The 14,349-nt window shown below is 49.9% G+C and overlaps 1 protein-coding gene across 2 annotated transcripts in view; it reads right to left on the reverse strand.

Moving 5' to 3' along the window:
- Positions 1 to 14,349, reverse strand: part of pxb (putative Hedgehog signaling attenuator pxb) — a 275,823-nt gene that overhangs the window by 24,536 nt on the left and 236,938 nt on the right. For both annotated transcript variants that reach the window (XM_050192941.3, XM_055078283.2), the window contains exon 4: positions 10,646 to 10,826. In XM_050192941.3, coding sequence (XP_050048898.2) covers positions 10,646 to 10,826 — 181 coding nt within the window. The remainder of the gene's footprint in view (positions 1 to 10,645; positions 10,827 to 14,349) is intronic.

Consider the following 14,349-nt stretch of genomic DNA (forward strand, 5'->3'; position numbering starts at 1 on the left):
AAACCGTCGGACGATAAGACGGACGCTTTACAAGCGCGCGCGGTGCGACCGCCGAGCCTGGCCGATCACCTGCGCGCTCTGATACTGACCGGTGCTCACACAGTCCCGGTGACTGCACGTTTCTTTGCTGAAAGGCGCTCGTGGTGAGAGCCGACTCCAGGTCAGTTGTCATGGCGAGAAGTGCTGCTACAGACTATGCAAAGTGTGCAAGTGTGAAAAGGGAATTTCTCCTTGCCTTCCGAAGCACCACCCCTGGCAATGGTCACACACACACGGTGAAAAGCCCGCCGTCGACGTGCGGCACCTTGGCCGTAGCAAATGGCCCGTTCCTGGACAGGGTTGCACAACGTTGCACTGCATTGCTTCCCTCACCAGAGCGCACACGCGCCCGGATTCCAGACGACTCGCGTGCAGTCGCTGTGCCTCGTCGATCCCCAGTTTTTTTGTGCGTGCGATCAGCAGTGTTTTTCTTGCTTTCCTTCGGAGCGCGGTCGCCGAGGCGCGCCTCGTATCTCTTCTTTTCATCTGGGCCTCGCACTCGGCGGCGCGAAATGAGATGGTAACAAGAACGCGGGTGCGAGAACTGAAAAGGAAGGCGCAGCGGGAACAGAAAGACGGCGACGAATAGGGAGTGCGGTGCGACAAGCACATATATTCGCATGTGCGACACACGAGGATGCAGCGATTGCAATGCGTGCGAAGACTTTGTTGTTCTCGTTTCGCTGATATTTTTTGCATAAACGACACAAGGAAGTACCGATATGTGTTGGTACTTTAAGGAAAAATAAAAGAAGAAAAACGGTTCTCGTGATCTGTATACCAACGGCAAGCACTAACACACACACACGCACACACACACACACACACACACACACACCGGGTGTCTCAACTATCATATACACCAAGATTTAAAAATATGCAAATGCCACATAGCTGAACAGAACCAATGTAATGTTGTTTGCTGTCACTTGTAGATACTCAGATTATTTTTTCACTCCGCCTAATTAGTCTCAATTAATTAATCAACTTCTCAAATATAATTATATTAAAAGTATCAATGATAAAACTGTAAGGCAACATGAAAGATTCCCTATACAGCTTTCTGTTGCTCAATACGCGCTACATAAGAGTGTTTTTCCGAGCGTGAAAGAAGCCCGAGACTACACCCACAATTGCCGCGCGGTTGGTCGCTCGAGGCACTTTGCATGTATTCGCGGGCGTCTTTCACGCTCGGAAAAAAGTAACAATGATAGAATATGTAAGCGTGACTCAACGGAGACGTAGAAAGAAACAGACACAGAGACAGCGCTGTCTTTGTGTATCTGCTTCTTTCTACGTCCTTGTTCAGTCGTGCCTATATATTCTATCGTGGGTTCAAACCAACTAGCCCGTCAACGTGCTTTCACTAAATTTACCAGCACGGTGTCACGCATGCACAGGTAAACATGAACACATCTCGCTGGAAGACAGCGTAATCTGTCTGTGAAAATTCTGGAGTGAGCAATCGTGGCAGCAGCCGAGAGCCAATTGACCTGCGTGCATCTGTCGCTTCAACGCGAACGATGCGTCGAAAGCACAGCGCATGCGAAGCTACCGGCACTACGCTCAGTCGGCAAACATCTCAGATCGGTTTGAAGACGAGGCCCGCGCGGGAGCGCAACTTGGCCACGTCGCAGATCACTTTCAAGGCACACGAGCGCCGGCAATGCGTCCCTACAGCGTCCGCCAAAGCGTCTACAACGGCGTCGGCAATTCGCGTGGCCAACGCCGTAGAAAACGCCGCGGTTGTCTCCGCTCTGTACAGAGCGGCGGGCGAGGAGGACATCGAGGCACCGTAGCAGCCGCCGGAGAAGAACGCCCCTCTTCCTTCGCCTCACCCCACGGCCTCGCGCGCCAATTAAAGGAGAGGGCACGCATCCAGGCCGCGTTCCTCGCTCGCGCCCGGGAGATTGAACCGCGTTCGCCGGCTCAACCTCACACGCTTTCACTCATATGGAACCTCACGGCGACGGCAGAAATGCGCCTGGAGTGTCTATATAATTGTTATCGCAATAAAACACCTTTATGTAAGACGTATTGAGCAACAGAAAGCTGTAGCGGGAGTTTTTCGTGTTGCCCTACAGGAGATTTCCCCTTCTGTAGCAGGCAGGCGTCATGCCCCTCCTTGTGGCAGTTGCCAGCTAGCTCGCTTTCTCTTCTCCGCGATTCTTTTGATGTTTGCAAACAAAATAACTAAATAATAATAAAAACGTATACCACGAGGCCAGCTATTCCAACGAGGCCTTTAGGGATTGCCTTCCTAACAAGCGGCTAAAGCTATTCGGTACTACAACAGCGGCAACGATCACATTGGCACATGACCTATACGCCTGTTGCTACGATTAGTTTCTGTTATTGCAGCGCCAGGAAGCAGAGCGCAGCGAGAGGTCGAGTCAAACGGGAGGAACGCGATCGATGACAACACCAATCGTATATCACGAGGCAAGAGTGCCCATGTTCTTCATATGACTGGGCATGGTCACGTTCGATATCAGAATTCAAGCTTGATATCGGAAAATGTCGGCGCGTAGCAATCAGACGAGCAACGAAGTGTGGGCGCCTCTCTTCTCGTTATATAGGAATGCCGTCGTCTCATTTTCGTCACGACTCTGGTGTCGGCAACGGATGCTGCGGTAAATGAAAGTGTCGCAGCGTCACCTGGCAAGGTGCGCGGTGCAGCGACGGAAAGCACAGCCAGGAAACGCGAATGTGCGACAGCACACTCAACAGCAGTGACGTGGTGCAGCGCAGGTCGAAAAGGCGTAGTCAAGCAGGTGAACGAAGTGATTTGTGCGTAAAGGCGACTTTCCGGAGAGGATGGAAAGGAAGCGGGCAGAATCGATCTCCGATGGCCAAGCAGATAAGGAAGATTACTGCCCCGCGCCGGCTCCTTTCAACTCCGGCTGCGCAAGGTGGGCCCGGTGCACAGATACAAAGAAACAGGCCGATGCCAGAGGCGCGTGCTTTTTTTTTTTTTTTTTTTTACCGACGCCTGTCTCGCCTAATCGTGTGCAGTGGGGCCGAAGGTATGCCGTGGAGAGAGTGTGCATATACACCCAGCAGTGGCATATTGCTGTGCAATCGCACATATGCGGCAATGCTGTGCGGCATTGTAAAGATTTAGTACGCCGTACAGCAGCAAAGATAAGGATTTGGCGTTAGCGCTGCGTGATAACTACTGCGCTTGCCCAGTACGTCGAGACGCTGGGTCTCCTGCGAGCGTATACGCTAGTTCAGGGATCTAGCGTTCAACGCGAACGCACGTAACGCGCTAACGCCTTGCGTGCGGTATCGTAGGGGAACGTGGGGGCGCACATCGAAGTGGCTGCCGCCCACTTCGCATCTATCAAGTCGCCATACTGCGCTGCATTCTTTGCCTAGTTCACTCCCAAGTGATGCATGTATTTGCTTTAAATTTACACCACAATGCTTCGGTAGGTAATGTGTCAGCGGTTAGTGAGAATTTGGCGCTGTTTCCAAGATTCCTTCTTGGTTTTCCGGCAAATAACACGAGCGACTGTATCGGTTGTACATACATGTAGCCTGCGCGATCTTGCGGCGCCGGTCGCAAGCGACGCGTGCAGCAAGATCGCACAAGTGCCGACGCAAGCTAAATTTTTGTAAGCTAGTCGGTGCCAGCGTGGTCAGTGTAGTGCGAATAATAAGGATACAACATAGGATTACGGCGAAATTTGAAGTGTGTCTGATTTACTTGTACTTTGCGAACTTTACATCTAGGTGGCGTCACAGGCGCTTGCGTTAACCTTCCGCTAAGCAATGAACGATAGCGTTAGCGTTGCGTCACCCGCTACCACTAATGCAAGCATGCATCTAACGCTGCACTAAAGCTCCATATATCGAGGCGCATGACAACAACACTGTTACCTCGCAATTTCCGCCCGCCTTTCCCGGCTGCCCAACTTGTATAGGAAAAAGAAAACACCCGCCGTACGACTCTACGGGAGCAATACTGTGTACAACGTACGCTCGACTGTTGCTTCGAACGTGGCGTGAACTCGTCGTGAACTTGAGAATTTTAATAACGGCAACTAAGCGGCACATTTACCGGATCAATAACCCGATGCCAATAATTGCCGCGTGCGTTCATCTTTCGCAGTTAACAAGTTCAGGCGGATTCTCGTCCAACTATTTGGGGACCTCATCACACCGAACAGGCTGGCTATAGCGTATCGCCGTGTAATACGAGGTGGTGGACGCCTTTTAGCCATCGCCCGGTAAACACATAAGCGTCGACCTTGGTCGCCGTGTTGTGCAAGCATGTCCGTGACCGCACAAATGGAAAGCGGTCCGCAGGTAATGTTCTTACGAGACGGTCCGGCGAACCATACACAAAGTACTAATGGAAGAGTTAAGCTTGATACAGGTGTTAGCCACAGCTGTAAAATCGTCAAATGCACGTAAACGAACACCCAAAGAATGAGGAGGAGTGAAAGTACTAATGGAAGAATTAAGCTTGATACAGGCGTTACCCACAGCTGTAAAATCGACAAATGCACGTAAACCAACACCCAAAGAATGAGGAGGAGTGTTGATAGCTGCAGGCAGACTTAGCGTCGCAAAAGATTACCGGCGATTGCTACGCCCGGGCGCCGCTTATCAAGTGCAGTGCACTTTGAAGCATGTCACAATACAAACAAGCGGACGGAGGCACAACAGACCAACACGCCAATCATCCCACCTCGCACCGCTCGAATGCAGCACACACGGCTCACCACTGAGACTCCGGACCAGAATTCTGGAGCAATTTCAGGAAATGAGCCGCCACCAAAGATATCCAGTCTTCGCGGCAACAACGTCATCTGCGCATGTCTGCGGGGTCGCACTGCGCTTCATGCACCTAGTAACATTCGGGGAAATCCGGCAAGCTGTCAATAATGTCACCAAGAGCATGGCAATATACGCTGACTCGGTGCGAATGCGATCAAGGAGGGCGGCTTCAGTTCTGCGTGGTCCTTTACACAGAATGATGGTGCTGTGCACATGTAAACGAACAGAAGAAGACCAAGCTAGTCAACTTCATCACTGCATCTTGAGGAGCCCTCTTCGTTGGCCTGAACTTCCAACTCATTCCTCATCAGAAAGGAGTCTCCCAAGTGTGAAGTTTGTGGTAGCAAGGAGACGCGCCGCTTTGCTTACTGTCCTCGTTTCAGTGAACAAGTGCTCTGCACGCGCCCCGCTCGGCATGCTTGACGACACGGTTCCCTTTACGGAAAACCGAATCCTTGGAGCCTAGTCACAGCCAACAGACGATAGTCGCTTGGAGAGCACTACGTTCATGAAGAGCATTCTATGCGAATGACTGCACTCTTCTGCAGTTGCCTCCGTCGTGCTTTGTGCGGACACATTTCCTTTATATATTTTTCCCATCATCTTTTCTGCCCTTCTCCTTTCTCCCCAATGTAAAGCAAGCCAACCTGACACATGTTATGGTTAACCGCTCTGCCTTTCATCTCTTTTTTTCTCTCCCTCTGAAATCCCAACGCTGTGCGCGCAAAAGCCTCGTTGTCTGCTACGCCAATGTGCGAGAGTACCAATTGGAAAAAGATGGTCAAACTAATACTGCGCAACTATTTAGCACCGCATAACGCATTCTTAATGCACTTGTCAAGCCCGTTCTTGCTGTAATTGCAGGTCCGACTTTCTGCCTGGAAAGAGAACAGGCTGCGACCGGCAAGACTTATGTTTCACGCACTATCTAGAGGGCACGACGCGGTCGGGTACCAGGACCTTGAGTGCCGGGACTACATAAGCCGCTCCATTCGCTTTGTCAACAGAAGCGTCGGTGTATAAATGCATACGAAGGTCGTACCTCCTGTCAAGCTGCTCGAGCACGCGAGATATCGCCCTTCCGACGCACGTGCAAGGCGCTCGGTGCGACAGTTAAAAATTTTAAGATTCCACACTTTCATGCGACCAAGGAGGCTGCAGACGTTCAAGTTTTCTCGGAAACTGAAGGCCAAAGACGAGAACGGAGTCGAGTGCCACAAAAGTGTCAGACTCACCCTCTCACCTCCACGAATTCATAAATTCGTAACACAGTGTGCCGTTTTCTTTTCGGAAAAGTAGCGCTATCTCTAGACTATTTGTGGCGGATGTAGCGCTGATAGCTTTCTACGTACGCACATTTAGGCGCTGAATGTAGCTGCTATTAAACCATCCGGCGCGGCACCCGTAGAGCGAGTATTCTTGACGTTCAGCGAGAGTGCCTCACGTAAGGTATGCCCCTCCTCCGTGCACAGCTAACTGGACAAGCACTGCACAGAACAATGGGCCGCCTGTAGCCACGGCCTTTTACGAGTGAGCTCCGGCGTAGATGTGCACAGACAGACTCTCGGTGTCCAATGAAGAGGGAAAAGCCAGGCCAAAACAGCGGCCTACGAAACTCGGCTCCGGCGCGCGAAGGCCGTGATAAATGACCGCCCGCTCCATTAAAAGCACGGCGGCGCAGACTTGGGCCGATGGAACGAGCGAGGGAGGGGAAAAGAAAGGATGTACCGAGGGCGCGCCGTGGGGAAAACAGGAGGCGGAGAGGGGAACGAACATGGTTCGCGCGCGGCGTCATGTAACGGAGCTGCTGGCCGAGCGGCACCGGGCACGCCAGTGTTCTCTTGCCGCTGCTCGGCTAATTCTGCTGGCTTCTCTTTGTTACTTTGCTGCGCCGAATAGGGGATCAGGGGGCTCGAGCTGGCCGCAAAATCCAACGGCGGTCTGTGCTGCGTGTGCGTGACCTCGAGTATCGAACGCGCACTAGGGAGTGTATAGCTTCCGAGCGGCACCACCGATCGTGCACAACACCCAAAGCATTGTGCGGAAACGCTCAACGCAAGTCAATTTGCTTAGTAGACCAAATCAGATGCCGCAGCGTAAGTCAGAATCTGGTGGCCACGCCTTCCACAACGGGTTCCCAACTCTTGTTCTGGCGATGTAGTGATTTCAGTTTTCTGCTGTGCAGTCTGACTCGTTACTGCTTTTGAAAGTGCAGGACAAGCCGTCTTCGCCATAGCCTGCGCAGTTTTTCTTGAATAGCGGGACGATAGCAGATCGTCAGGAAGGGAGGGCACGTGACGCAAAGCTCGTCGAGATTTACCACGCACATGCAGCCAGCTTCGTTATATGGGCGCCAAAGTTACCGGCCACTGATGCCGTTAAACCTACTGTTATCTGTCCCTGCGTCGCGCATCCTTACATCACGTCCATCTTGAATTGCCCCGCTGTTCTGTCCTCAGTGGCCTTTAGCGCACCTCTCGAGCTCCATTCTCGGTTCGTCGTCAATCGGCACTTCCATGCCGGATGGAGTCTGCGGCTGCTGAGCCCCGAGTTGCCTCCGATACAAGCTGGCTCGTGCGGCACGGTAAACTCAAGGGCATGATAAATCATTAGAAGGCTGCGAGGACCCTGAATTGGTTTTGACTGATCTACTGATCTTGAAGAACGTGTTCATAACGCTAAAGGAATAAAAACGAAAGAACAACCGAAGTGAAAAGGCCGAGCTCTGAAACAGGCCTTTTGGGATAATACGGAGAGACAGTGGAGAGCTTCGGCACATGCTCCCGGCACCACTACTGCACTTACTCGCGGAAGAGAGAGAGAGAGTTTACTGCCAGGACGCCTTGCTGTGTCGAAACCCGGCCTCCTACTCAACATGCGGGGACGCACAGAGACAGAGGTGGGGAGTAAGGAGAAAGTTGTGCGCTTTTCTACGTCACGCTTTGCCAAGCGTTGGATGAGAGAAAGGATCGAGAGCGAACCACGGGATACCGAGATAAGAGAAAGCTAAACAACAGGACTCGACGCGGATAACGCTGGCGGCACAACACTGGCAAAAAGGCAACCAGGGAAAGGCGGGCAGTTGGAACGCGGTACACTGAATCGCATTACACCGCCACGCTCGCACACGATCGAACGCTCGAGGGCGGAGTGGGTGCAGTGCGCGCGATCCACAGCTCGTGTAGCCCTGCAGCACACGCGGGCCACCTGCAATGCGGCGAAGCACAAGCGATAACGACGACCTGGTGCTCGATATGCATGATGAGATTACGCGTCTGTACGTGTGACCCCACTGACGGTGGGTCCCGTGAGCGCAAAACCCGAAGTCGCCTACAGAGCAACCTTACCGCACATTCTGTATTCCTATGAGGTCAACGGCAAACCTGGAACTGCGCACCGGCGACGCGCGGTATACTGCGCGTACTCTAAACCGGCACAAGGGGCGCCGCATACAAGACACAGTTGCCCTCACTTATTTGTCCTTAGTGTATTGAAATATCAAGAGCAGAAAGGGGACCGTCATATGTGGCCTTTTTAGACATCACAGGAGCACATGACAACGTAGACGGCAATATTTTCTGGGATATTCTGGAAGAGGAAGGCTTAGGCGACGATTGCCTACAGCTTTTGAGAGCGATTTGCTTAGAAAATACCGTTTGCGTTGAAAGGGCAGGAACAAGGGACTGAGGCAGGGGTGCCCTTTATCCACACTGTTGTTTAAGCGAGCTGCTCGAGCACCTTTATTTATTTTACCTGTGAACAAGGCTTCCGTGTGGGAGCCGAAACGTCTTCCTTTCTTTTAAATCTTTATTTGGTCGGCGAAGTGCCCCGGGTTTTCGTTTACCTTTTAACCATGTACAAGGAGAGGATGGAAATGGCGCTAGAAGGAGGTAATATCGGGTTTATTATCTCATACAAAAGGCGGGTACAGTAGTAGAGCAGCAGCTTCCAGGTTTGCTTTATGCGGACGACACTGTGTTGCTAAATAGCAAGCAAAGTGATATACAACGTCTGGCTAATATCTGTGGTAGGAAGGAGAGAATCTAAGTCTGAAATTTAGCTTTAAGAAATCAGGTGTTACGGTATTCGATGAAAACAGTGAAAAGACAGTGTCAATACAGGGCAAGGAAATATCTCGCGTAAAATAATATAAATACCTTGGTATACGGATAAACGAAGTCAATAGATGTCTGGAAACACAGGAAAAAAACAATAACAGTAAAGGGGAAGAGAAATGCGGCCATAATGAAACACAGAGCGCTATGGGGATACAATAGGTACGAGGTGCTCCGGGCTATGTGGAAAGGTGTATAGAGCACCAAATGGACATGATTTGCCACGAACTGTTAACGTTACCGAGCATCTTAGGTCCAATGCCCGGCCCTTCAAAACAGCGACGGGTTTTGGATTTATTGTTCAAATACCTGACAGAAATTGGTCAAATAGGAAAGCTTTAAAAATTGCATCCTTCCTATACAAAAGCCTAAATTTACCCGCCATGTCACCTGTAAATATTAGTATCAGGTCCACTCGGACATTTCATATTTACTTTTATCCTTTTTTTTTCTCCCACTCTTTTCTGGAATCTTTTCATACCATTCCCCATCCCTATACAGAGTAGCATGCCAGCGGTTATATACGCGCCGGCAAAATTCTCTGTTTTTCTAATAAAGAGCCCTCTCTCTCTGTGTGTAATGGTTCTAGGACTTCTTACTTTTGGAAATGCGGTTGTTTGCTTTAAATCAGGGGTACAATCAAGACTCGATGGTAATCAAAGGTCAATGGGACGCCTCGCACTGGGCGCTCACGGGAAGCGTATACAAATGAAGCTGTGCAGCGTGATATGGGCTGGACAAGTTTTGAAGTGAGGGAAGCGCACAGCAAAATTGATTATGAAGAACGACTGAGGAATATGGAAGAAATCAAATGGGTTGGGAGAGTGTTCAGGTATTTGTACAGGAATAATACTGATTCACAGTGGAGGAAAAGAACTAGGAAGCTTACCAGCAAGTATGCGGCCTGTATGTAAGCAACACAGCAGCAACGAACGTCAAGCGGAAAATCAGAGAGGCTGGCATAATATCGTGGGTGGCGGCAATGGAAAAGAAACCTGCCATGAGTAACTACTTAACAAGAAAAAAAAAAAGAAAAAACGAAATCAGGTAAGAAACAATTTATGATAACTTAAAGGGAAGCTCATTACTTTTCGAAGCAAGATATGGATGCCTTTGAACACGCACCTATAAAGCGAGATATAAGCTGGAAGGAGAAGCTTGTGCTTGCAGCGGTAAAGCTGGGGAAACGATGGAGCATGTTTTATTAGAATGTGAAGACATCTGCCCAGCGGTCGATTTAGGCACCACTGGCCTCCTTGAAGCCCTTGGGTACAGCGAGAGTAGGGGGAAAATAAACATGTCTGCAATAGAGATTATTAAGAGGGGACTGGAAAATTGGTGCAAGTAGGGAAACGACTAAAAACGGAGAGGTACAAAAAGAAAGTTCACAATAGGGGTTCAGAAACTTTGGTTATGGGAATTCATCATGGGGTTTTATTTTTTCCTTTTCTTTCTTAACATAGGTAAGACATTAGGCAATGTAATAGCAAGAGCTTGGCGGCACAATCCACCGCCCCGTTCCAAAGGGGACGCTCATAGCATCCATCCAGTTGGAGAGAGTAGGCATCCGCAACTGCAGCATGTCGTTAATAATAAGTTAATAAGAAGCGAGCATTGCGGTGCACTCGATACCCGTGCCCACGTGCACCGTGCACGGTGCCTGCAGCCAATGAGGAGGCTGCGCGACAGCAGCACAACTGTACCTCGATAGGCGTGAGCGTGTGCGTGTCGGTTCCGTGCACTAGGTGTGCGGGCAGCCTGGTCGGGTGGTGGTGGTTGAGCAGGATGTCGCTGTAGGCCGCACCATTGGCCGCACTCAGGTCGCACGGCACGCCCTGGTGGGGGCTCTTGCAGGGCAGGAAGTTCTGCACCTTCTTCTTGTGTCTGCACGGCAAGAGGCGGCACTCGGTCAGCACGCGACGCCTTCGCGCACGGCCACTGCGATGCGTTGGCATGCACACTTCACGAAAGGGGGCCCGATATTACGATACTCGTAAGGCAGCTAAGCGAATTCAGTTGCAACCCATGATAGAAAAGAAAAGAAACATCGCGGATCCCACTCGAGGTGGGAATCGATGTAAACGAAGCTTTCTGTGCTGTTCGCGCTGATGGACGATAATTAGCGGTGATGTTGGCGGCGCATGTTTAATTTCTTCAACTTTTTAGTGCAACACGAGAGTGGTGAATTGATGTTAAACGTTACTTTGCGTGCACCATTGCTCTTTGTCTGCGTAGTGCACAGAACACACAGGGAGACGTGTTTGCTTGAGGCGCTGTTGTGCGTTACTGTTCATAATCTCTGAGAGTGAAGCATTATCATTGCCTCACATGGTACATCGCATCGTGGCTGAAGTGCTAAAGTTTAATCGAATTATGGGGCTGCAGGTAATTCAATAAATTATTACATATTTGCATGCACACATTGTATACACACATTCGCGGTCCGCACCACATTTCGCTGCGTAGCGAAGACGCTCCTGGGTGTCCTCGACGCTTGGAGCCATTCTTCTGGCGCGTCTTTACGTGCTACTTCTGCACACGTGGTCAGCACGCTGTTCAGACGCCAGCTCCAAGCGCTCTCTTTAGGCCATGGACGATTGTAATGTTTGCACTATCACAGCTCAGCACGCGACCTGCACAGCCCAGCACCTGTACTTTTGTCGCACATAGAAAGCAAGCACAGCACGTGCCATACGCACGGACTACGCCTCCCGGCCCGCGGCGGCGCCGGCCGGGTGGTTATGATCATTTAATGACACCCCCTTTGAAACGGGGCGGTGATAAATAGCCACCTCGCCTGCTTGATTTAATCAGGTATGCTATATATGCTTTTTATTTAGCATTTTTGTGCACATGGCCTTAATTTCTTTTTTTCCTTCAAAATCCACCTTGTACAGCTAGCTATCAGACTGTCAGAGGTCCCGTCCTATCAATCTTGACAATGTATTTCTTTTTCCACCGATATTCTAAACGTCTCTTGCTTATCTCGACTGTTCACCGGTTGACGCTTCCGTCCACGTTAAACTCCAGCGCTTCTGGAAGGTGCACCTATGGTTCTCAGCGGGTGAATCCCTTCGCATCCCATTAGGGTGTGCCGAGTGTACTCCGGATTTTTGCTGCAGCATACACACGCCTCACCTAGTTCCAAATATTTGCTCCGGTATTTTCTTGCCCTTAGGCAACCGGATCGAGCATCAAATAGCAAGGCACTATATACATTTTGTGTTATCGTACAGATTTTGCCTTCAAATTTCTTTTTTCTCATTGTAAATCTCCATGGTCCACGCTTTTCTAGTACAGGTATACTTGTGCACTTTAGCTACCCACTTATTGAGGCTTTCTGAGACTTTCTTCAGAACTAATTTTATCTCCGTGCTTCTCTTGACTTCAAAGGAGGCCCGACCCATGTCACACTGCACTGCCTCATTTCTGGCTTTACCGTGGACTCCCGAAGCCAACCGGCCTGCCGATATTTGGTTAACTTCCAACCCCGACAGGTTATCCGATTTTAAGCACAGAATGGCATTTGTGAACGTTAGCGCTTGCACCATTACTCCTTTACTGATTCCACGCGCCACCTCATACTTATCGTGACCCCACAGTGCTCTACATTGCAGCAATCCTCCTCCCTTTTATTTTCAGATTCTCTTGGTGGGTACTTGAGTAAGTCCTTCCTTCGTTTATGTATACGCAGAAGTATTTACATTGCTTGGCTATGGGTATGACTAGCTGCTGAATTGGCACCACGTAATCACTCGTCTCTCCATTAAAGACCGTCATTCCCGATTTCTCTGTGCTAAACTCGAGCCCTAGATTTGTAGCTTCGTTGTTCGCGAGTGTCTGTAGACCTCTTTTACTGTCCGCTATTAGTGTTCCTGTATATGCTCCCGCAGGGAGCAGAGTTGCGCATAACTTTTCCGGCGCCGCTCGCACCGCTATTGGCCGAGCGCGAAAAATGACGTCAAATGATCCGCGCCGCTGCGAAACTAACTTTAGGGGCGCATCGCCGACTCATGCGAACTCGTCGTTTCCGTCAGTGCCATCGCCATTGCAATCAGCGGACCGTCGATTGTGCGTTCAGAGGAGCAGCTGCGGGTTTCAGGTACGGTATTCGACGATGTGAAGTCAAGGACCTTAGTGAAGTGATACGAAACACATCGTACTGGCACTTGTATTCCAGTATGATGGGGTGCAGCGCCCCACACTGCACAAAGCGCACGGAAGGCGGTAAAGCGCTCTACGCGGTGGCAGTGGAACAAAACTTGTTCAATTAAACATGCTGGAAATCTACGTTGTGCTTTGGTGAATGCTGTTTCCTGTGGGCGGGAGTGGAGTGAATGCACTGTTGAATGACGTAAGATTTCCTTGCCTCTGATGCGATAGGTCACAAAGCTTTGTAACCTGGATTTTTGGCCAAAGCCTGCTTCAGTGATTTCATTGACTTGATACAGTGTCTTCAACTACTGGCTCTTCTCTGAGTGGCAAGAGATCAAGAAAAATGTGTTGTCATATTACAGTCTGCACTGTGTGAATAATTACTCTGCAAGTTTGCCATCTTGATGTGATTAGTGCAATAAAAATAACCTGTTGTTACTCTTAATAGCTTGTTGCCTTTCCAGTTTCTTTGAATTCTGCCCCCAAGGTTCCAAGAACTAGCACACTTGGCCTTCTGCCAGCAGCCATTCATGCATTCCCTTGTATGAAATAAATTTGATCTAGAAGCTCTTGCGTCTTGAATCTTTTTCTACTTGCAGATTTGCTGCTACTAAATAGCTGATTAGTCTGCGGTATGAATGAATCGTAAAAGTAAGCTTTGCTTAAAATGTGCGCATGTGAACATTTGAAATGCGCTTAAATCTGTGTCTGCACCGCATGTATCGAAAACGTGCAGCTGTTGTGAACGATGGTTAGTGATAAATGACGCTCTGTTAACGGTCACTGACATAACTGCAGGCACGATAGCTCTCTTGGCGACGGTCATTAATCGGCTGGTTTCGGCAGCCAAAATGCGCTAAGTGTCCACCTTACGTGTGTGAAGTTTTCTTTAAACACTCTTTAAAACATTTCTTGCCTACTGACCATGATAAGACAACTTCATATGCATGCTGAAAATCATTGCAGCGCTTTTTGTGGCAACGTACTGCGCGTTTGCGAGCGAACTTTGGAGCTGTTCGAGCCACGGGAGTATTTTATTTTAAGGAATCGAAGGCGGTCCTACCCCCTATTTGTACGTTCGTGTGTGTGTTTGTATATGCGTGTTTACATAGGTACATACAAAGTTTCGGTTGGTTGCAAGCCCACCCCCTCCGGCTGCGCGAATGACTCGTTCGAGCGTAGCCTGTATTAAGAAGTACCCTTTGCTAAGCGCCTGCGAACAATTGGCGCTTGTAGCTCGCGACCACTAGAG

Source organism: Dermacentor andersoni, chromosome 10 (genome assembly GCF_023375885.2).
Source record: "Dermacentor andersoni chromosome 10, qqDerAnde1_hic_scaffold, whole genome shotgun sequence".
NCBI lineage: Eukaryota > Metazoa > Arthropoda > Arachnida > Ixodida > Ixodidae > Dermacentor > Dermacentor andersoni.